Here is a 24,339-nt window from a genome sequence, read left to right on the forward strand (position 1 = left end):
TGAGAGCCTAACTCAAGGGATGAAAACTTCAGGAAATTCTGTTAGTGCTGTAAAAATTAAAAGCACACAGGTGAATGACTACAATTGCTCAGTATAACTGGATAGGTGGAAACTTGATAAGCTGCTGTAATTTGGTTGCCCTGGAGTTCTGTGGCCATGCCATGAATTTCTTCATGCTCCCATGTCCAGCATAGGCTGCTGCAGCCTCCCGGGAAATGGGACAAGTGTGCTAGCTAGGAGTGGGATTCACTATAATAGGATTATCCCACAGCTATACAGACCTCAGCAAGCAGCTATTTTAAGCAGTGGAGAATAGAGAGCAAGAGCAAAGGGCCAGAAAACATGTCCAGCTGTCTTCATTTCTGAAATACCAGGGTGGGCATGGCTGCTTTCTGTCAGCCTCAGGTGGGACAAAGCTCTTAGTTCTCCCTTCATCCTCTGCTTTTAATTCTTGAAAACTTTAATGATTTACTGTATACTTTGGCATATAACTCTAAGCTTTAATCCTAAACTTGGTTTGGAAGGAATAAACCCTAAGCCTACTGGCAGCAGGGTTATCTCCAACATAATTGTTTCCCTAGGATACCACCTGGTGTGTGTTGCCTCACTTTAATAGCCTCCAAGGGTTTAATGTTTTATATTCAAATCTAAACCAAAGTGCATACCACGTTTAAAAAATATATATATTCAGAATCATGTGCATCACTTTTTGCTTTTTTTCCACAACTATTTCCTTTCTTACTCAGGTGTTACCCACTCCCTCCTGGATATGTGCTGGTGCTTTGCTCTGGGGTCAGACTCTCCTGGCACCCTCAAGTACTTCATCAGCTGCATGGAGAGGAGCTGAATCTTCTACCTCTTCCTGAGAGCCCTGGGCTTGACTTCCTAATTCCACTTTTATAGTGGAATTGTCAAAGAGAGGATTTGAGAAGAGAGATATACCCATGAATTGCTACAATTTTCTTCTATTTGTGTGGATAATTGATAGCTGAGTGTGCCTTTGGTTTGTGAAAAATGCCTCATGCCTTGTATTTATATCCCCTTTATACTGGAGTGTCTTCAGCAGCAACTCTGAACCCAGGATCAGAAGCAATAAACATGTCTCCTTCCAGCTGCAAAGAAGATCTACTTCAAAAATTGTCACAAATGCTCCTGCAAGGAAAATCAAGATATTTTTGCCTCTTTCTTTACTGAATATGTTTAACATCTTAAAAGACTTTTCCATCAACACAAGGTTTTGATACATATGAAAATTTAGTACATAATTTTTATTCTGACCAACACTTTCAAATGCAGTACTTGCCTCTGCTGTACTCATATCTGTTATTAATTTTGCTGTGATGGGTTATTATTATAATGTATGTTATGAATCTTTCCTGAGGGAGATTTCAGCACTTGAAAGTTCTCATCTGGTCTAACTGCTCATCTGCAGCTAACAATGGAAATGCAAAGTGACTATTTTGAGAAACAGTCACAAGTAATTTAGGCCCTTTCTAGATGTATTGAGAAAGAAGGTAAAATAATAATAAATTAGTTTAAGGATTTAACCACAAATCAACGAGGAGTCTTGGGGTGAAACTTCTACCCCTCAGCATCTCAGATGTAGACAAAATGAAAAGTCATAGGTATGAAGTTCTAAATTCTCTAGAGCTGGATTTATTTTATGGACTGTTAACTGCATGTGAGTTGGTCCCTTTTAAATGTAGTTGCAAAGGGCTTTAGAATAAATGAATTTTTTTTCACAAAACTCCAGTGAATTAATACTATTGAGTAGCTATTTCCACTTTTCCTTCTTTTCACCTTCCTTCTGGACCAGGGTGTATCCAGACAGAATAAGAAGAAAAAGATTACAATAAAGAAAAGATACTGAGTAAAAAATAAAATATATAAATAAAAAATATATAAATCTTTTCTCTCCATTGCCCCTCACACTGACTAGAAAGGAACAGAGCAGACTCCTCACTCCCCATACTGCATTAGTTTGGGGTTTCAAGGAGCATCACAAGAGATTGGTTATATGAATGGTACCAATACAGGAGTCAAATGCTACAAGTAACTAAGACTGAATTTGCTGAAAAGATTTTTAAATTATTCAGATTACTTTAATTTAAGGACAATTGACAAGATGTAGTGGTCAAGCTTGCAGACTTTATAACTGTGGTCATAAGTGATGCTTTATTCCTATTTATTAACAGTAGCAATTATCATTCCTATTTTCCCACTAGCCATCTAGATCCTTTTATAATGTAGCCTAATTTCCCTGTTTTTTAAAAGCATTGCAATAGTCTTGTTCAATAAAAGTGCTGTAAGGAACAAGAGGTTTCCCCATGTCTCTGTCTGCTTAAGCCACCAGGGGGGACTAATTCCTCATCTATTTCATTTATTGCAACACGTATCAGAAAACACCTGTTCTTGAACCAGAGCTAGAAAGTCAAGTTCTTCAGCAGAAAGATCGACCTAATTTGTGTTAAAAGACCTTTAATAAAAAACCTTGTAAATCTGCAGCCCTCTTTCAGGTCTGTCCATGACTATGGTGACAGTACAGGTGCAAAGTGGCTTCTTTAGTGGCTGCTTCTTTACTCCTTAGTGTCTGTTTCATTATTCCTTTTGTTTTTCCAGCTATTACAGCCCACCAGGCTTATTTCAATTCCAATACAAATGTTAAAATTTTAAAGCAAAATTTGGCCATTTTAAAACAGAACTGTATAACTGCTATGATCACAAAGGGTTTGTATTTTTTACAGTGCCCTATTGAATGGCAGTAAAAATCTTCAAGCAATGGAGATCTCTGGAGATCTGTCAGGAAAGTGTTCAGATTTTTAATTCCCTGTAAAAAGAAGTTTCTTTTAGTCTTGAACTCTGTCAGGCTGTTAAGACTCTCCTTGTGGTCTGTAGAAAGATCTGGAAATCCTGAAGAGAATTCTCTAGCCATACAAAAATTTTCAAATTTTTATCTTAAATTGTGAATTATTACATGAAATAGCTCATTAGCAGGTACCTCTAGGTAAACTAAGTAAAAATCTCACTCTTGCATTCTTCCATGCACAATCAGTCAAGTTCTTGTGCATGTGGTTGTTCCTAACTTTTCTTCTGTTACATGTTTGAACTTCTGAAAACCAACTTTTTCATCTTTTGCTATTTTGTCTTTAAAATATTACCTTGGTGTGCACAGAATTTCTAAGAATAAAAGCTTTTAGATATTGTGATGGGGAGCTGGGAGGGTCAGAACAATTGATTAAGTTATATTTGTTGTAAGGAATTTTTATCAAGTTTCCTGCTTAGCACAAAGCCAAATAGCTGTCTATTATGTATACTGCTTCTTTTTCACAATAAACACAATTTCTGATCTAGGAGGACCCCACAGACATGTATACAAATCAAGAAGTTAACTCATGAGAAAATAATTTGATTAAGATGTGTATTTTTTCCGTAACTTCAATAAGTTTCTTTATTTCATTATATTAAAAAAAAAAAGTAATTGCATATCCTGTTGGTTAGATGGTGGTTGTGCTCTTTTGCATGAGGTATTAGACTTCTCAAAATCTATTTCTGTAGCTGAGATTAGCAATATTGCTGGGTTTGTGTGGTCAAAGATTGACCCAGTTTAGTCCACAGAACCAGTAGAGTAAAAATGTGTTATTCTTTGTGTCTTACACTAACAGACAGAAATAAGGGCAGAGGGTATATGATACCAAAAGTGCTTTAAGAGTTTTTATTTTAGTGTTTCAGACTTGAGTACCAAAATCTGTAAACCTAGACCCTTTTCAACATCCCAAGGTAAAACTGGGCTCCCAGCCTATCTCCAGTTGTGGCAGGTAGCGCCTGTGTTCTTACAGAAACACCTCACTCAAAATTTGACAGATTTTGTGATTAATTGTCCTCTGGTCTGTGTCCACCTGGACCAGTGCCTGGGCAAATTTGCTCCTGGGCAAATGGTGCAATTCAGCTGCTCCAGCAAAGACTGTGGGGAAGAGCATGGGAGAATGCCATGGAGAAAGGCTTATGGTGGAACTCATCACTTGTACTTAATGGATTTTTAAGATTGTTTTCACTAAGAAGTGAAACTGTGGTAGATAGAGCCCTGAAGACAGTAGCTGAGACAGTGCAAAACATCAGTGGTTCAGCTTGGTAAAATGTCAGATGGTTGCATTCAGCTCCCATCCTCACCTCCTTTTGGAAATGCATCATCTAATTACACTCCTCTGGAGTGCCAGCATGTTCTGAAAGCTTGGTGAGCTTTGTAGGGAATGCATTCTGAAAACTTCTGAGGTGTATTGACTATCATATCAATAAAAGAGTGGGTTTGGTCGTCATTTTTATATTATTCTTTATTGTATATGGGAAACTCTGTGAGTGTTTAAAGTTATGCCATAGCAAAGGTTACCTCTAATGGGTTAACTAAGCTTGCTCTTTGCGTGCTTCTGGTAATCATAGTTTTACTTCTCCTCACTTCCCTATTTCACACAGTTTTCTCTTTCATTTTTCACTCGTGGCTCGAGCTGCCTTGTCTGAGGAAAATGTAACAACAGAAGCAGAAATTCTTTTTCTTCATACGATCTATGATGTTGATAATTGATTTTAGTGCTGGTGGTTTAACTAAGATTGCAGAGAATTTGACAGAATAACCAACTATTCCAGGAAGACATATGACTGGAGATGACTGTGCTGAATTTTTGTTCCTCCTTCTCAAAAATTAAGATTTATTATATCAAATACTGAACAAAATAAGAATGTATGGACTTCTTTTGTTCATTTTATTCACCCCTGGAGTCAGTGAATTTCTTTGTATGTCATCAGATCTAGAAATGTCATATACTTTTTGTGGTAAGTGGAAAAGAGCTCATTCTCTTACTGGCATTGCACAATAATTACTGTAGTCAGAGGAAATGTGTGCTTTCTTTCAAATGTGTTTCTTTGATGAATATAGAAAAATTTTAAAAAGTTCAACTGTAGCATATTGCTGGTATTAATTATGTTTTTATAAGAATTACACTGTGTGGTTACACAATGCTGGTTGCAGCAGCTAAGAGAGAAGTTTACTCCCAAGTAACACAGGCTTATACTGAATCAGGAAAGATTAAAAGATAAGGGATTTAAAATTGTTTTGCAAGGAGTGTGTTGTGTAAATTATCCATGTGTATTCAGCCAGTCTGTTATAATGAAAAACTTTTGGTATATGAGAAAAAAGTGGGAATGTGACATTCTGTCAGGCTGGAGGATCAGTCAGGCTCTGGGACAACCTAGTGTGTCCCTTCTTGCTGTGTCTGTGTTGAGGGCTGCTGGATCCATGAGATTTTTGATTGGTTCTGCAACTGCTTGGCACCCCTCTAAAGTCCATGATGAACAGGCCCAGTGTGCCAGAAGACTGGCTTTTGGGGAGATATTTCACAAGGAAGGGCCCATGTCTTTTGAAAATCTGTGTGCATTCCAAACGTGTATCACCCTTAAAATAGCTGTATAAACAGAGGCACAGGAGGGGATGTTTATTTCAGGTACTTTAGTTTACATTAATACACGTTAAAATATTTAACAAGGGTAAAATTTGAGGCACTTAACCTGGCAGACACAACCATGGTGAGTTTTGTTTGCCCTTTTCTTGTCATAATTTCCTGTGCGTAGCTGTATCCAAGCTGAGAAGCTGAGTTCTGCTTCCCAGCAGCCAAACGGTTCCCCTCTGCACACCCACTGCTTTAAACCCCAAAACACAAGACAGAGCCCTTCACTGTAGGTCACCCTAAAGGTGTCCTGGCTGGGTGAGCACAGGGAGCATCCCTTCTCCACCCTGCCACCAGCCCCATGGCAAGCAGGGCCCTTTGCAGCGTCAGGACACCAGGGAGGGCAGAGGCAAACTGAATAGACCAGACTTCTTTCCTAAAATAAAAACACTGACTGGAAATCCTTCCAAAGGTTAGCACTGAATGGTATTTTTATTTTTTAAAAAATCAAAATATCAGCCAACAGGCTCTAAATTTGATTAGCTACTTGTTGTATGATGCTTTATCACACTGCCTCTGAAACCATGCATTGGGCAGTATTGGGTGGTTCACTCACAAAGCAGATCAGCTCAAACGTTCACTTACATTATCCTGGAAAATGTGCTGGTAGAGTAAAAACGTTTTTAGCTGTTCTCAGCAAGTTTATATAGATTCCGTGGTTTGTATAATTAAGAGTATTTTCAGCAGAGGGCCACGCTGGCTTGATGCTAATAAGAAGTTTGTAAAACTTCAAAAGGGAAGGAAAGGCGCTTCTGCCTCTGAGTTTTGTCTGCAGAATATAACCAACCAAACAACTGACTTTTCTTGCTACTTAAAGAATTGTGATATTATTTCCCTCTAGCCATACAAAGAATTAAAAATATAATTTAAAATACAATAAATTTAATATCGAGTATTTAGTATGAATATTTATATCAGACAATTTTATAGCATGTATATTTATTAAATACATTTTTAAATGTGCATGAGTTTATTGTGAGTGTACTTAGATGTATATTTTTATTAAATTATATATTTTATTATTAAAATTATTATATGTATTTTTTATTGTTTATTATGGAGAAACCTGTTCACACTAACAGTATTAAAAACTTCTTTATTTCAGATTCTGTAGGTCATATTTTCATGTTTAATCTGACACCTTGCAGCATTGTTGACAAATCCACCTGGAGGGCTGCTCTTACCTGGATTCCAAGTGAGTCCCTCTTGACTAGACAATTATACTCTGTGAGTGCAAAAAAAATGAATAAAAAGAACCTAAATGTCCATTTATATAGGAAATCTGATTTTGTAATTAAAATAGAATAGATAAACTATAGGGATGGACAGAAATGGTATTTATTTGAATTATCTGTGGAGCTGATTGAACTATATTATCTTTGCAAAAGAAATTAAATCAGATTTTGAAACCACTCACTCAAGTTCGGTTTTTTTTTTTTGAAGAATGAGGCTTTTTGTTAAAAGCCAACTTTCTAGGAATAGCATATTTAAGATAAGTATTTTTGTTAGGTTTTTTGGGGGTGTCTTAAAAAAAATAATCACATTTCAGAGAAAAATAGTTTCTATTTCAATAGCGTGTCTGCGTACATGTTTCACCCTCCCCAGCAGGTACCTGCTTCTTACTTGCATTGCTTTAACTAGGGAGTGACATCAACTTTTTGAAGATTGTCTTCAATGTCTGGTACAACGGAGCCAAAGCCTTACACTGGAAGGAAATCCTTTGCAGTGGAGAGGATGACAAATACTCTGAGTGTGGAACATTGAAAGGAGGTCAGTGTGAAAGTGGGCTCTGCCTTTCCCTCACCTGGCAGGGTCTCTCCACAACAGGGCCTGTCACGGTTTAACACTGGCCCGGCAACTAAACCGAGCAACAGACGCTCTCTATTAATCTCTCTCTCCTCCTTGACAGAGAAAGGAGAGAGAATGAGGGAGAGAGACTTATGGGTTGGAAACTAAACTACACAACTTTAATGAAACAGTGATGATAAATAGGAAAAATTACTAAATATATACAAATATACAGGAAAATGGATACCATGTTCCTCCCCCCTTTTCCCCCAATAACTCTCACTTCACCACCGAGGCTGCAGGGCAGCCCTGGGAAAGTCCAGGCTGGACTCCTGGAGTCGGCAGCAGTTGGGAGCTGGAGGCAGGAACACACAGATATGGGCTGGCACGGATCAGGACCACAGGCAGAGGAATGGACGGAATCCTTCCAGGATGCTGGGTGAAGGAAGGGAAGCAGGAAAGGCAGGAAGGGCAGGCAGCTGGAAGCTGGAAGCAGGAAATCTGGCTTGGCCCTCGTGATCCCTCAAATTTATACTGAGTATGACGTATATGGGATAGAATACTCTGTTTGGTCAGTTCTGGCATCTATCTTGTCCGTTTCTCCCCAAAGGAGGGCTGCAGGTGGGATCTCTTTACTCCTTCTGGAGGGTAAAAGTTTTCCTCAGAGCTGAGCAGTGTCCTTGGCTCTGGATACCAGTCTCTAGCAGTGACTATAAACATCAAGTGTTATCAGTCCTAGAAGCAGACACTGTCTGAGAAACTTGCTGTTCATTTCAGCAAGTGCAACTACTTACAAGAGACTTGGCTAAAAGCAAAAGTACAAGACAGAAAATCACCTTTATCCTGGCCCAAACCAGGACAGGGCCATATCCCACCAGCTTCTTTTCACCTCTAAACAGATCTCTAGGAAGACTCCTTGGTCAGCCCGTGCAGACAGATTTTTCTCTGTGACATCTATTTTCTGAACATCAATTTTTGATTTTTGAACATCAATTCACCTTGCTTGGCAGGCAGCAGGCTACAGAGCAGACAGGTCTTCAATGCCAGAATCGCCCTAAAACAGAGTTTCCAAAGTCTGTGCTGTAACATCCTTGAGGTTCCCTCTGTATAAAGTAGGATTACTAATATTCTTTATCTCATTATGGCCTCTTTTTTTTGGTTAAGATCTCTAAAACGTTGTGAAAAGACTACATTTGCAGAAAACTTGGGAGGATCTAGAGGCTCTACTAATATCCAAGCCACAGTTTATTTACATAAGTGTCCGGATGGTTTTTATACATTTTTTTTTTTCCTGCAGAACTCAGTCATGTTGTAGAGGCTAAATCCCATTAACATGACACAGGCCAGATCCAGAAAATTCAGGCAAGATGTCAGACTAAAGGCCAAAGAGAACTGAAAGGGGATCATTGAATTAATATAAAAAATTATAATCATTTATAATAATTAATATAATAAAATTGAATATCAGCTCTCTTGGGTTATCATTCAGCTAAACTACTCTTAAAAGTAAAGTTATTGTAGTTATTACTGTAGGATTTGTCTGTAGGAGACGTTGCGGGAGCATTGCTATTAATTTCTATTTTCCAATGTGGCTTAGAAAAATAGGCAGAGCTCTGGAAGAAGAAACAGATAAGGACTTCAACACTGGAAGAGTAAATGGCATTGGCACTGCTGCTGAGAGATAGGCCATATTGCTTTGATGCTGTTAAGGAAGGATGATTAATGGCTTTTGGATTAAATAACCATTTATGTTATAATTATTTCTGTTTTCCAGAAACAATTGCAACAGAATTTGACATCAAAGGTGCAAGAATAACATTTCCAAAGGTACTTTTCAGCATTTTATTTAAAGAAATTACAAAAGTAAGATCACACACTTACATGTATGTATTTTCTGTAAAGAGAGATTCACTTACCCAACCTGTAGAAAACAGCAAAAGGAAATGTCAGAAAACTTTCTTGTGCTTGAAATGATGACTCCAGAAATTCTATATGTTCTGAGGTTTTTATTCCTCTATTATTCACCCTTTGTTTTATAAAAGACCAAAGAGATTACTTAATGTCAACTTAATAATTCTGTTTTGTTTAGTCTATTATTGTGTTGCCTTTTATCTGTTTGAGTAATTCTATCCATATATTTTCTGTCCATTTCATTCTTTGCTTTACTTTCTCTTCACATGCTGGTCAGTTCCCCCTTTTCAAAGATTTAGAGAGGAATGATGATGCATATGCAAAAGTAAAAGCGATGCTCCAGCAATAAACCAGGAGTACCACCAGTCCTCAGGTTAGCCCAGACTCATCCAACACCTGCCTCATTAGCTGCCTAAGACTTCCCAAGACCCCTACCATCAATATTAATCCTCACAAATGTCACTGAGGAGCTCATATTGGTACAAAATCTCCAGTCTCCCTTTAAATCAAAGCTCATGGGCCTCCAACAATGCTGAACTCCATCCAGCCCAGCATCTCTTCTAGCTCCAGAGTCAGTAATAGACAGGAATGTCCTCTGTATGGATGAGGTGCTTATGGCTGACACTGCCTGGTGGTACCACCAGACCAAGAATTAACCAGAGCCTTTGCTGTAACCTAGAAATTCTTTCAAGCCTCCCAGTTTTCAGATGAGTCCTAAGAGCCCTTCAGCTCCCAAGTACTTATCCCCAGTTTGCCATACCAGATGATGAAGGTGACAGGTGTCAGAGGAAGTAGGATAAAACCTGGCCTCAGAAGGGACCACCAAGCTATCAGCTGTTCCTGCTGCCTCCAAAACTCTGTCTGTTCTAGGGTGTTAGAGATAGGTAGCTAGATAACAGCTAAACTAGAGGTGATGGATGCTGCTTTGGGAATAAGTCTGCTGGGTGTGGATGAGCAAAGCTGTTGATCTGAATGATGCTCTGATCCCAGGGTGGGTGTTTTTTACAGCAATGTGCACTGCAAGAAAGTGTGGCTGACAGAGTTGGCCCTGCCACTGAGGTTCAGGCAAGCAGCACACTGCTCCTCAGGGAGCAGATGCTCCATGCACAGAGGTGTGCTGGGCCCTGACAGTGTGACTGAAATAGGCAGCTTAGGACCTCACACTAGGAGAAGTGCAGGCTATACATTGATCAGGGCCTGAAAAATGACTGCCAGGCTTTCCTCACCTCCATCCCAGTCTCCTCTCCCTAGCCTGTTTCATCCCAATCTTGACATCATGTCTAAACTCAGTATAAACTTCTTGCCACCAATAGCAGTATGGGGTTACTTCAGCCTTCAGCAAGCAGATGTTAAATATATTCACATTGTACATCCACTATAAGCTGATGACTTCAGTAAACTGAAGCAATTCAGAGCAGTTAAATACCCAGTATTTTAGCTGAAAACAAAAAGATGAACTTTCTAGTACAACCAGCTCTGTTACAAGGCTGATCAGAAGCTATGTGAAATGTAGCCTGGAGGATTTCCCTGGGACTGCCTGTAGAATACAGAGGCTGCTGCCACAGCTACCTACAGTCGGGGCATCAGGCCACAAAGGTGGCAGAAAGTCAGCAGAAAATGGAAGTGCTGATGGGACTGAATCCTTACTGTGGGGCCTCTTAATGTTACTGCCTCGCAGCCGGGGCACAAAAGCTGCAGAACTCAGCCTGTTTTATCAACTCAGTTAATTCCCACTTATAAAAGCAGGCACTTTAGCCAAGAGAATAGCTCTGGAAGGGTGAGCAAGTGCCCTCTGGAGCACAGGACTCTTGTTTGACAGAGGACCCTGAGAAGCACAAGTTGGATCACAGCCTACTGCTATTACTTAGTACCCTGGTAATGATAAGAAAGTCTTTTTAGCAATATTTTTTTATGTACACATGTATCTGAATATACCCATGATGACAGTCCCTGATGGGAATCTTTCTTTTTTGGGCCTAACAGAAATCACCAGAACCATTCCAAGCTCTCACTTAGACAATAGAGGGCAGGCTTATGCACTAATAATTTTTTTTCTTGTTTTAGGGCACTTACAATGTTATTTTAGAAGCATTCTCTGATGATTCTGAGAATAATATGGTCATGTGCTTGAATATCACCATGATAGTAAACCAATACACTTTCTGAATGAAAAACAACAAATGTTTCAAATAGTTCCAGAACATGGAGGTCTCTTCTGCAAGCAACTGGAATCTGAGATGTGAAATAATGAGCACTCTGATTTTTCCTGAGGTAGAGTACATCATGTAATGTCTGGAAAGCTACATGATGGATTGTCTTACCATTTATAGCACTGCTGGAATCAGATGCTCAGCCAACATGCATGAAATCTCTGGGAATCAGGCATCCTGGTTAATCCACAGAATTATCCTGACTGGTTGTCAGGCTGAGGACTGCATTTCAGTGCTGCCCCCGAGTTATGAAAAAGCCAAGTCCTTCAGACTGTTCTAGACTAATACAAGACATTTCGAAGTTTGAAAGTGCAAGAATCAGAAATTTTTCAGGGCTCAATATTTTTTTTTTTTTTTTTTTTTTTTTTTCTTTTTCTATTTCCTTTTTTTTTTTCTTTTTTATTTTATCAATAAAAGTTATTTGTACAATCTATTTGAGAAACATTTTTTTTACTCTCCTGTTATTTTCTGATTATCTTTAGACATTTCCTAATGTTCTGGTCCATTTGAACGAAGCTGAGCCAGAGTAGTAACAATTTATTCTGTGCTACAAGCTGATGTGAGTAACATCCCGTGGAACGTGGTAAGGTGCAGCTGAATTTATCCATCCATAGCTGCCACTGCAACCTATAGCATGTTTTTAGTTCTTGCTTAGAGTATGAGAGTCAGAGGCTATACAAGGTATCTCTTGTACATTTGTACAGTGGACAAATGTTTCCTGCCTTCAGACAGGTGTGGTCCTTACAACATCAGGATGCCTGATGCCCTTTGGCCATCCTCAGCCCCTGGCCAGCAGTTGCATAATGAGTTTAGCCAATTTTCCCTAATGAACAGACTGGTGTTGAAATTGCACGTTGCTTCCAAATGCCTGAAAAAAAAAGAAAAACGAGAACAAACCAACTCTCTTTCCGGCTACTAATACCAAGAATGAAATTTATCAGAAGTGAAGCTTTTAATCTCATTGTACCCATAAAGATGTTTTTCAGATTTGGTACCAGAAAACTAAAAACCCCACACCCAAGTATGCAGATACTCAATTTAAAACTTGGTTTCAGTATAGCTAATGTGGCAATCTGAAACAAAATTATCAAAAGTCAGTAAAGATATAAGGAATAGAACTGTGTCTTGGCTGGAGACAAGACACCAAAGTTACATCCAAGAGGCAACAGCAAAGCATTTGTGCTTGTGTTCAGTTCACAGACGGTTCCAGGAGCAGCCCATGGACTATCACAGGAGCTCTTCCTTGTGTTTGAACCAAATAACTAGAGTTTCAGTTTCCTCTTAATCTGAAATATCAGTCAAAAAGCAGTGAAAGAAGCAGCCAGAGAGCCTGATGACCAATGCCTACTTTTTTTTTTTCTTCTATTTTGCTCATTTCAAACAGCATTACTGGTCTATGGAACAGCTTTACTGTATGATGTCCTTGTCTACCCATTTCAATCTGTCTAGCAACCACCACATGAAACCTGAAAAGAGTCTTTATTGACAAAGTGTTTTGAGATTTTTGCTGCCCTGACTTACTTGGGCTGTTAGAATAAACATTTTGCTTATTAAGCAGCAAATATCCTAGGTAGGAGAGACTAAATAAAGGAGAGACTGGAAGTCAAGGACATTCACGTGCACTGTTTTTCACAGGCACACATTTTAATGCCTTATAAATTAAATTATTATAAATTACCAAAAATTTCAAGTATATATAAATCTAGAAATAGGATTTCTGCACCTAAATACAGACATTTACAGATAAACATATATATTCAGTAGCTTGCATTGCAGACTTTTATAGTGTAGATCTTCAGCTGAAGGGTTATGATTACACATGCCAGCAGATAGGATTGCAAGGCAGAAAGCAGGAGCCACAACTTTATAAAGCAAAGACCTTTCAAAGGCTTCAGGCTCTCTCCTGCACACAACCAAAGGTTTCCACTTACTGCTGTGCTGGTGGTACATGAGCAAGAGGAGACAAGTGTCATATCAGGCAAACAGCTTAACCCTGAAATCACCTCGACACCATGGGGTGAAGGGCACAGGTGAAGGCAGAGCTGTGCTTCACTTTTCTTGTTCTTGGGACAGAGCTATTACAAGGCTCTCTTTTTTTCTGCTGTTGTCTGGAGCTGACAACAGTCATCATTTAACTTCTTTAATTTCCAAACTATCCTGATCAAATTTTCTCAGGGTTATACAGCAAAGAGAAGTGTAATTACTATGAACTGAGCAGCTTGTACTTGGAAAAGACATATAATTATTTCCCTTTTCTTCAATTTATTGGGTCAGTAAACTTTGATCTTTTTTTTACTTCATTTCCTGGCTCTGCAAAGTTTTGAATGGGTTCAGTGCTGTGAAGTAAACCATTCGCTAGGTATTTCTTGCTTAAAATATTCAGTAAGACCTACAGAGCATGAGATACCTGTATTTTGCCAGGAGGTCCAGTGAGCTTTGCAAACCTTCTCCCCTGCAAACTGAAATAAATCAAAGAAGTCTGGGCATGTGATGTACTTATCTGAAACTAATATCTAAACCCTTCACAAATATCTCCTTTTCTCTCCCTCATTACTGTTGTTTTTAAGAGGCTGCCAGGACTTGCAGATGGGAAAATAGCTTTTCTTCACCCCCTCACCCTCTGTCGCCAAATATGTAATTATCAGAAGAAGCAGTTCCTGTAAAATGTGTTTTCCAATAAGAGCACCCATCTTTTGAGCTGTGTTATTATGATTTCATTTGATAAAAGCAGTAAAGTATGCATAATTTCAAATGGGAGATATCCTGCTGACAGCAATAACATGTACATTTGTTGTCGGAAGTGGTACTGTCATTTGAGATAGACACACAAAGAAAATTCCACATAATTCAGGTATTACAAGAGCAGAACTTGCTTACAGAGATGTACTGGAAGGCATAAGCAACCCTTCAGTCACCAGCTAGTTTAGCTGATAAAAAACATGCATATTTCTATTCAACAACTAAACTACACGGTATCTGCAGCAAGAAAGAGTTGGACCTGGTGATACAGATGTGGTCTGATTGGTGTTAGAGGTATCAAAAAAGAAACACAGCAGCATTGATCCCTTTTGGACAATATTTTTCTTGCCAGAAAATGCTAGTATTTTCCTCTGAAGTGTCAGCGCAGCACACGATGCTTGAATGACTTCAGCTGCTTCACCCTCCCCGTGTTCCTGCCAGCACAGGGAGCTCAGGGGCAGCAGATGGAGACAGTGACATTTCTAATGGGAAGAGATGGGGAGGGAGGGAGGGGAGGGAGGGCAGCTGAGCCTGCAGAGCTCAGGGCAGAGAGGACTGGAGAAAGGAAATTTGGAAACTCTTCTTGCTGGCATCAGAAAAGACTGGACTTTGGAAATCCTGGAAAATAGTCACTGTGCACGTGTACTTGCATTGTGAAGGCACAGGGGCCTTGCTGCATGGCTGCTCTAGGTGGGTATGTCCATAACCTCTTTTATGCAAGATACTGACAAAGAGATACCTTACATATGTGTGTATAAAAATATATATATTTAATATATTTATGTACATGTATATCATAGGCATATTTGGCCAGGTAATTTAGGACAGCTTCTCAAAGCTTCTGCCTGCAAAAAACCTTCTAGGGCTTTTGCCTCAACAGCTATCTTAGCTACAGATCTTGTGTTTTTACATTTAAAATGTCTTACTAACATAATTTCTCACTGAAATGACTAAGAAAGCAAAACCTTGAAGAGCAAACCTGTCTCCTAGTTCACAGGAGAGAACAGTCACTCATTCTGAGAATCAGCGTCCCCCCAGCCCATTTTCCTGCCCTGTACAAAACCTTCAAACACTAAAGAGTAGATAATAATTTTTCTTAAATTATAACTTCTGCTAATTGGGCACATCCACTGTGCTTTTTTTGTTCTCCAAGAGGTTTGGCATTTCTACGGAAAAAGTATCTCCATACTGATTATGAAACTGAACTAATTCTTATATTCATTCTGTTCAGCCAGATTCAATTTAGACTTTTCACTGTGTAACATTTTTTGCATTTTCAATATAGTAGTGTAGCTTAACAAATTCAGTAATAGAAATAAGAAAACAAACAAAACCACACCAAAACACACCCCTACCATAAGTAAAGATAAAATTTTGGCATTAGTCCTCTGAAAGCAATAGAATTGAAAAAAATATCTGCCCTTTGCTTATGAGATGCATATAGGAGGAAATAATCCAACAACACCCAATGCATATGAGAGTGATCATTCTTTCACTTTGTTCCTAAATTAATTTGACCCTGTTTTAGAATGACTTGACTTTATTTCACATCTGAATATAAGCTGAACAGTCTGGTAGCTTTTATCTTTTGTAATTGTATATTGCACTGAAACAGTCTGCCCTATGTCTGTCGACACAGCAGATAGTAGAACTTTCCTTACATTTTTAAAGCATTAAAGATGCTTTAATAGCACAGATATAACATAGAACAGTGAACATCCACATATGACTGTCAGAAAAACAGGCTGTCAGCAGCAATATGTTTTTGATTCTCTTCCAGTGCCTCTGACTGCTAGATACACAGTTTCTCTAACCTGCAAATGTTTTGCTGATTTTAATTTTCTACTTATGAAGGAAAAGCGTTCCTAAAACAAAAATTTAAAATAACTGCTTATCTAGGACAATCCAGAATATTAAAATAAAGAAAAAATGTTCTCAGATGAGTAACGAGGAGGGGACAAAAAGAGGTTGTGTGAAATAAACGATCTTGAAGTTTCCTTCCAACCCAAACCATTTCTATGATTCTGTGAATGTTATGTATTTATTTTGACCAGATAACTTAAAACTAGTGGGTTTCAACTCCCTTAAATTTGGGATGCTTCAGCAAATAAGAAATATTTGTCTACTTTTTGTTTTTGACAGATTTGCATTACTCAAAGAAAGGCCCTTGTACCAGAGAATCATTGTGATTTTGCTGCTAAACAAGGAGTCAAGCTGTCACTACTCATGTTAGTATGGACTTGAAAATCTGTGTTGCCCTATAGGGTACAAGTGCACAGCCCACTTCTAAATTGCTTTATATGCCTTTTCTGGAACTGATATGGGAAAAGAAACATTAAGACTTTACAAACAGTACTTTAGGAAGCAAGATGTTGTGGGGAGCAGATCAGATCACATACTTTTACTTTGTAAATTATAATTTCCTTTTATTTTGGTTTTATAAAAAGCAAACACTCTGACAAACAGAACAAATAAACAGCACAGTACATCCCCTCCTTGTACACCTTTAGAAATGTATGGTTAGGTTAACCAAAATTTAGATTGGAATGGAATAGAACAGAACTCTATCAGTTGCAGGGGCTGTACAACAATCATCTAATCCAAATGCCTAGCCACTTAAGGGCTGACCAAAAGCTAAAGCATTTTTTTGTGACATCCTGGACCTAATGTGCCAACTTGAGATAAACCCTTTGAGAGGTGTTGAGTGGCTCCAGATCTTACTAAAGCTGCAAACTGGACATACTCAGCAATATAGATTTCCACATACGCCAATCTCAGCACAGGCATAATGCTATTTATTTATTTTTTTAAGTTTAGAGGAAAAGTCTGTGATAAAACAAATAAACAATATAACCTTCCAGGCTACTATTGATTCTTCTGCAAAGGTTTTATGCAAAAGTTACTTGGCTTGTGATGGTGAACCTGGATTTCTGAGTGGGCCAGTGGACCAAAAGAAGTGAAAGTGTTCTTGTGTCCTCACCAGAGGGGTAGTACTGTTCCAAGTCCACAGTCAGGGTCAGGGCTGCTCCCTCTTTCACTGCTGCTCCATTGATATCTACAGACAAGTGATACTCCACTTAGAAATTTTCTGAGGGAGAGAATATGGATTAAAATGGTGAATGTGATTTCAGTGCTGAAAATGTGGAAGAAATTGAGGAGGGAAATTGTGCTGGGGTAAAGAGTTACATAAAATGCACAATCAAAAGCAAAACGTTTGAAATATTTATAGGCAAAACATTGCACTATCAGTGAGTCAGGCACTAATATTAGGTTTATTGGAAAGAGGAGACTTTCTCCAAACATTCTGTCAATATAACAAGGGTGACTAAGACACCACAATTTTGTGAGAAGAGCTGATATTCACCATAAGCTCAAGGTACTCAGCAATTACAATTATAATGATCTGTTTTTTTTTTTAATACTTGGATTGCAGTGGTGCTTTCTGTAATTAGCTTGTAATCAGGACTGTAGCTTTCCTGCTGTGTACTGTATAAATATTTATGAAATTAGTAAAATAGTATTTCAAGGGTCCTTTGAAATGTGAATCATGGCCAGACCCAAAACACCTGCTATGTCTCTAGCCCCAAGAGAGTGACCCAGAATCCCTTAATCCTCCAGTAAGTCTGTTTGACTTCTCCAAAGAACCCAGAAATCCTACCCAATGAGGGACTGATTTAGTGCAGTGCAAGACAGCTTTCTGAGAATGGCAGAAAACTGAATTAATTCTTATTTTCCTCTGCAGTTTCCACTGAAATTCATATTTCAAAGCATTAACAGACTGAACATCATACAGCATGACACTGAGAGATGTATCTCAAATTCAGAGATTTTGCTGGAATAATGAGCTGAAAATAGAACCTTACCCAGATTGGTCTTGACCATATGAAGTGTTTAGATGTCTAAATTCATGTTACATGGCTTTGACATGAAACTCAGGGTTTTTTGCAATGGTGTCACACTTTTCTAATGTAGTTTTACAGCTTCCCAGAAACATTCCCAGGAACCCTTGTAGACTTGTGGACCTAGAGAACAGCAGTGTCACTCTTCAGTGGACTGGGATGGCCACTGCCAACAAATGCTCTACACATTCTTCACTGCAGAGCTGGGAGCCTTCAAGCATCATATGGGGCTTGGGTAGTCTGGTCTTACCTTGCAAACTGCACAAGGTTGCCTTTATGCTTCATGTTCATACTTACTCAGTTCAGTTCTATTGAGGAAAAAACCCCCAAAAGTAATACTTTATTTTTTTAAGTGGGTGATATAAATACTAAAATATTCAAGAAAGAAATCGCATATGTTCTGCTTAGGCTTTAAAGTCTTAATAACTTTTCCAAAGTTGGTATCAAGCCCAGAATAAAAAGAGGAGGCTGGCTGCAAGTTAGTGCCTCACTTTGTAAACTCAACAACTGCTCTCTGAATTACAGTGCTAGGAGAGCTTATCCTTGATGATGACTGACAAGCTATTATCTTGCAGAATAAAAAATGAGCAATCAAAAGTGAAAGGAAGCTCTCTACTTGGAACTAAATTCTACACATCTTTAAGCATGGCACGAAGTTGTTTAACTCAATGAAGTAATTTTTCAGAAGGATTTTTTTATGGCTTGGCCCTTGATAATAAGTGCCTACACATAATATGCACTTGTCACTATGCTCCTGAATAACTCTAAAGACTAGTAACATGGCAGAAAGCCTTTCACCTGTAGCCTGTCAGTTTGAATCTGTCAAGCAACTGAAAGTCCCTGCTGCAAGAAATTTTATGCAAAACCTCAATCAGTGCTAGAATTTATATACTCAAATCAGGAAGGGTTGCAACTCAATTTTAATGAGTCTTTCTGCTACAGCCTTACCATCCAGTTTTCAATAACCTAAACACGTATCATATTTAGAGTGCAGTACATGCATTTTTCCCAAATCTGCAGGAATCTTGGCTTTGATGAACAGAAATATGTATTCAGTTTCTGAGCATCCTGTAAGATTATCGTGATCTGAGTGAAGGAACACAAAAATAAACACACATTTGAGTGGCACTGCACATCATAGTCACTGTCATGATCAAAGTAGAGTTAAATGAATTTTAATTTAGTTAAAATTAATTTAGTTAAAATATCGAAGTTGAAAGGAGGAATACCTGTTTAAACTATACATGGAAATGGCTCCCTTCTGTAATCAGGAGTATTACTGATTGCTAGTTATAGATTAAATAGGTTTTGCCTCCTGGGATGTCATTTGCTTGCATCAGATGAAATGCAAGAGATCTAAATGCTCCTCTAGACTTCCTAGAGGAAAACATTTCAGCTTTACACCTGAACACCAAAGACAAGTTCTATTACCTTAATTTCTCAAAAAAACACCCTCTTTGAAGGTCTCCTGTGCCCAGCTGGCCACTCCATGATTTAGCAACTTTTACCACACGCTGCCCTACTCCCCACTTACTGCTGCATAAAAGTCTTCCAGAACACAGAGGGGGATCCAAAACCCCATAGAGTTTTGGAAAAGATTTTTTTGCAGGATTCTCCGTGGGCTGAATCAGCACCTTTCACATTCCCCATGAAAAGAGAAAAATAAGATGGCAATTCCTTAGTAGTCACTTGTGTTTCTTCTGCAACAGACAGTATTTTTTCTCTGCATGGTTGTGTAGTACAACTGTTTGCAATGCAGCAGTTATACTGTGAGGAAAAATGGGTTGAGAGCCCTGAAAAATCCTGAGAAGCTTGGAACAGACAGAGCTGGAAAGTCTTTGTAACATTATAATTTCTTGGAATTCTGATTTCAGGTCATCATTTGCAATGGATTCACTATCAGGTCAAGTTTTTTAGGAATTGTTGGGCTGGAGACAAAGCTCAGACTTAGAATGAAATGAAAAGACCTATATTTTTTGCTTAAAATGAAGTGTTAATTATCTTGCTAATTGAAACCAGGCTAATTAACTCAGAGTGTGATTGACATCACAGAAGTGGAGTTGTGAGAACACAGCAATGATGCTGAGCCACCGAGAAAGCACACAGCACAGTGCTGTCAAGGATCCCTTGTTCACAGAAGAACACTTGGTTTGTACATTGACTGTGGCAAAACTTGCTTGTGATGGCTCAGATCCCTCCACTGCTTGGTGCTGAGGCCCCTGAGGAGCTGAATAACTTGGCTGCAATGGTGAGTGTCCTACCACAGAGGTCAGAGAGCTCACACCCTACCAGGATGCTGGAGATGTACCTGAGCTGCTTCTTCAGGCACCAGATATCAAGGTCATTAACACCTCTCTCCTCCTCCCCTACTCCCTGTTTTCACTGAAGAAGGATGATGAGGAGGAGGCTGTATCATCTGTATGGTATAGACACGGACATTGATCTGGATCAAGCAACAGCTGTGAAAATCTCTGCCCATAGGTCACCATCAGCCTGATTGTAAAGCTGGGAAATGTTATTATTCAGTGGAAGGGGAAGGAACAGCTTCTGTTGCCTTGGAGCTGTTGTTTCTAGCAGGGCTGCTTTGAATATTAAGGAAATGAATAGCCATCCAAATGAAGAACTGTGATTAACATTATGTGCCATCCAGCCTAGTCTGCTTATGCTGTGAGAAAGCAGCAGGGAACTGAAAATGATCCCAAACCTGTCTTGCAAAAGTGAAGAAGTTCACTAAGTAGTATGTTGGTTGTTGTAATAAAAGTATTTTATAGTGTACAGTGACTCCTGTGTTGCCATTTGGCATAAAGCCACAGTTCTGGTGAAAGCAGAAAACATGGCTTATTTGATTTTTAATTAATAATTTAACAGGAAGAATGTTTTCTTTCTTTATTTTTTTAATTTTTTAAAAAATTTTTTTTAGTGTGTTTGTTTTATTGCTGCTGCTGTTAGTGTTGTCTGGAACATTACTGTGTTTATATCCTGCAATGACATGTCTCAGAATATTATTTTTAGGTGCAGCTTTGTAATTCATTTTTACAGGCCTGCTATTAATTTTAGATATGTTTTCCTGGTTCTGCTGCTATCTTCATCTACCAGTCCCATACCAGCCACATGCCCTTATACATTCTTTCACTTTTTCTTCTTATGAGAAGCTTCAGCTACTAAATTGAAATTTTCTATGAAACTGCTAAACTGGACTTATTCTGCAAACAGCTTTCGCATATGATGTACGTGGCAAAAAATACTTATTTTCATCAGCAGGTGCTGGAAATGCCTATTGGTAATGAAAACCAGAAATAAACTTAATAGCTGATTAAGGAAATAATATGAGTCTGTGAGTATATATATGTATATACTAAAGTTTTAGCAACAAAGGAGCTGGAACTCCTTCCTTCACTCTCTCCATTTGGGTCAGGGCTGCATACTTTCCTTATAGTATGAATACATCGAGTCTGTTGGAGTGGAAACTACTTTTGTGCTAAAGACTCTCATCAGATCTTTCCACTTCCCTTCTGCACTGATGTGAATCTCATCCATAAAGATAAAAGGTCTCCTGAATCTTTTCTGGACTTCATAAAGAGCAGATACATAAAAAAATCCCAGACACCTCTGACCTGTGGGAAATTGGCACAAGTTCTTTCTCATTGCAAGCTCTACCTTGTGTTCAGAAGTTTTAAGCAGCCACAGCTTAGAGTACTGCAACATTCAGAGTGCTGAAGAATCCAGTGATAATAGGAAGCCCATTCATATGAATATGCATGGTAGAAGTTCTCAGAAATGACTTCTGCCAAACTGTGGTTTTATTTGACTTGGGCTGCTCAAAACTGAAGCAAGCACACCTTTTGCTGTAGTTTTACAACTCTTGGGAAAATTTCACATGAAGAAATTGGACGCAAACCCATTAACATTATTTAGAGGCAGACAGTCTGCAACAGTTCTGACAAGACCATTTGACACAATGCAATGTTTGGGCAGGTTTGGTTTTTTTTTTGTAAGTATTAAAAATCAATCTAAACTCATGTTTCTGCATAAAGTATTCCAATAGTCCTGGAGCATTAAGACTTTTCATTAATTAGTTTTGTAGTATGACATTTACCTGCTTGCTAATAGGCAATGTTATTGCTGATGAGTAGGTATGGGACCATAAGGTTATCCTTAGTAGAGCTGAAGAGTGTCTCTATGTCCCATGTAGTGAGAAGAAAACATCCTCATATTTCTTACTGAAGTGCCAAGAATAGCCAAATGTTTATTCAGAGAATCTGGGCATGAACCTCAGTGATTTTCCAAAGATACTGCCTTTAGTCCTGGGGTGATAACTTTCTGCTGCTGCCAGTTGTGATAAGGAGTGGCCTTTCAGATTTAATTTTAAAGGCACCTGGTGTTACTGTGGGAATTTGGTTGCCAAGTATAAGCCTGCTTTAGGACATGGCAGGAGAATGGGGGATGATGTTCCTGCTGGAGATGAAGAGTCCATATATACAAAATTCATCCAGGTTTCCAGTCACATTATCTCAAAAAGGGTTTCACTGATATGGCAGTCATGCAGAGAGCTGCAGTGTGGAGATGATGATTTCCTTTCCTAAATGGCTGAACTGGGGAGAAGCCACTGATCTCAAGCACATTTGGGAAACCAGAAAGCTCTGCCTTGGAGAGCACTCTGACCTGGCACAGAAACTAAATTCTGCCCCTGACATGTGGCTGAGTTGCCTTCTAACAACAGGCTAAGAAGTTGCCCTACAGGACTGGATATTTATTTCAATGTAGAGAATTCAGTGCCTTGTTATTATTCTGGACTTTTGTATGTATTTCTTCTCTAAAGGAATATCTGACCAGTTGGCATTTAACTGAGGTTTTACGTCTTTATGGGTCAGTGTTAAAACTGAAGGCACTGCTTATTCTGATTTGTGTGCCAAGAAATGAAGAATTACAGGTTTGTGGGTTGCATGTGGCTTCAAATTTGGCTAGACTGCTCAGCAACCAGGAAATCCTTACTCTACAAAGTGTAAAGGAGTCTTTTGACTCAGCTACTTCTGTATGGAGGGTCGCTGGTACTCCTAAGGACTTGTGATGAAGCAGTTGAATTAATGATGATTGCCTGTGGATTTTGTAATGAAATAAAGGGTTACACTGCCCAAAGTCAACAACAAGCAAACCCTACAGAAGAACAAGTTCTTTGGTGTGCTTGGCAGGTAGGCTACATAAAGGCCATGACATGTATACCTCTAAAGGGCAGAAACACATTATGATTGGTGTTCAAACAGTGTGCAGTTTGGATGATGTTTACACTACACACACCACATCCAGATTAGATTTTATCCTGTGAAAACGATTAAACCAAATAGATTGTTAGGCAGCTAATGCCACAGTAGATAGAGTCAAGTAATGGGTTACATTTTAAATGTAAAATACGACAGGAACGGTGTCTCAAGCATAGAGTTCAGTGGACTTTTGACTTACTTTATAGACCACAGAGTACAGAAAAAAAATGGAAGGGGTTGCTTAAATAGCAACTCAGAATTTGAACCGGTGGTGCTGACTGTGGAAGATACTTCTGTATCCTGTACAGGATGTGCAAGCACTGAAATCCCAGTAGGTGCTTACTGGTAGTTCACTATATGAAGGTTTTGAAGTCTCCCCTGTGCTGAACAAATAGCAGGAGGATGCTTTGAACAGCTCATTGCAGTATCCAGGAGATCAGGTGAGAATTAAACACTTGGAAGATACTGGGTACTTTACAACACTTTTAAGGGAAAAGCATATGAGAAAATGTTAGGAGTGAAATTAAAGATTGCTTTGGCTTGGATGTGATCCAAGACCCAAGTTTTCTTTTTCCCTCCTTAGGAACTGCTGACATCCTGGATGAATAAGCAAAAGCTATTGTTCCACCTTCCTACAACAGAAAGAGTCCATCTAGAGATCACCTGCAGCCTGCTCTGAACCCTGTTATGGAAAAACTGGAATAAAACTACTGTTGGTTCCTAAGAGTGCTGGTGCAATGTAATGTCACCAGAGTCCTGTGAACAAATTTACAGAGACTATAAAGTTAACCTCGTTTCTGTGCTGGTGGAATACTGCCCTAAAACCTGGACCCAATCATTCTCTTGGGACCAATATGGGACACAGTGTATTCTCAAACTGAGGAACTGGAAACTTTAACCACCATATATGAAAAGGGTATTATTTGTCAAAAACAGGTGACCATTGCTATCAAACATGATACTGGCTAGATTGTCAGAATTGTGACAGAAATAGAACCAACTGCTGGATGTGATTGGTATGACATTTTTATTAGAGATG

At 38.8% G+C, this 24,339-nt stretch overlaps 1 protein-coding gene across 2 annotated transcripts; it reads left to right on the plus strand.

Moving 5' to 3' along the window:
* Positions 1–4,497: 4,497 nt before the first annotated feature.
* On the plus strand, positions 4,498–24,339 carry LY96 (lymphocyte antigen 96). 2 transcript variants are annotated; one of them, XM_030445360.1, is made up of 5 exons: positions 4,498–4,824; positions 6,601–6,690; positions 7,137–7,265; positions 9,058–9,110; positions 23,884–24,339. In XM_030445360.1, the coding sequence occupies exons 1-5, from the start codon at positions 4,731–4,733 to the stop codon at positions 23,977–23,979; spliced, it is 462 nt and encodes a 153-aa protein (XP_030301220.1). In that variant the 5' UTR covers positions 4,498–4,730; the 3' UTR covers positions 23,980–24,339. The 2 variants fall into 2 exon arrangements, with proteins under 2 accessions (XP_030301220.1, XP_008490539.1); XM_008492317.2 differs by lacking the exon at positions 23,884–24,339 and adding an exon at positions 11,259–11,360.

This window comes from Calypte anna, chromosome 2 (assembly GCF_003957555.1).
Source record: "Calypte anna isolate BGI_N300 chromosome 2, bCalAnn1_v1.p, whole genome shotgun sequence".
NCBI lineage: Eukaryota > Metazoa > Chordata > Aves > Apodiformes > Trochilidae > Calypte > Calypte anna.

Coding starts and splice junctions, on each gene's coding strand:
- LY96 (XM_008492317.2), top strand. CDS start 4,731: ATGTATGGACTTCTTTTGTTCATTTTATTCACCCCTGGAGTCAGTGAA. Junction 4,825..6,600: donor AATGTCATATACTTTTTGTG/GTAAGTGGAAAA, acceptor TCTTTATTTCAG/ATTCTGTAGGTCATATTTTC. Junction 7,266..9,057: donor GTGTGGAACATTGAAAGGAG/GTCAGTGTGAAA, acceptor TCTGTTTTCCAG/AAACAATTGCAACAGAATTT.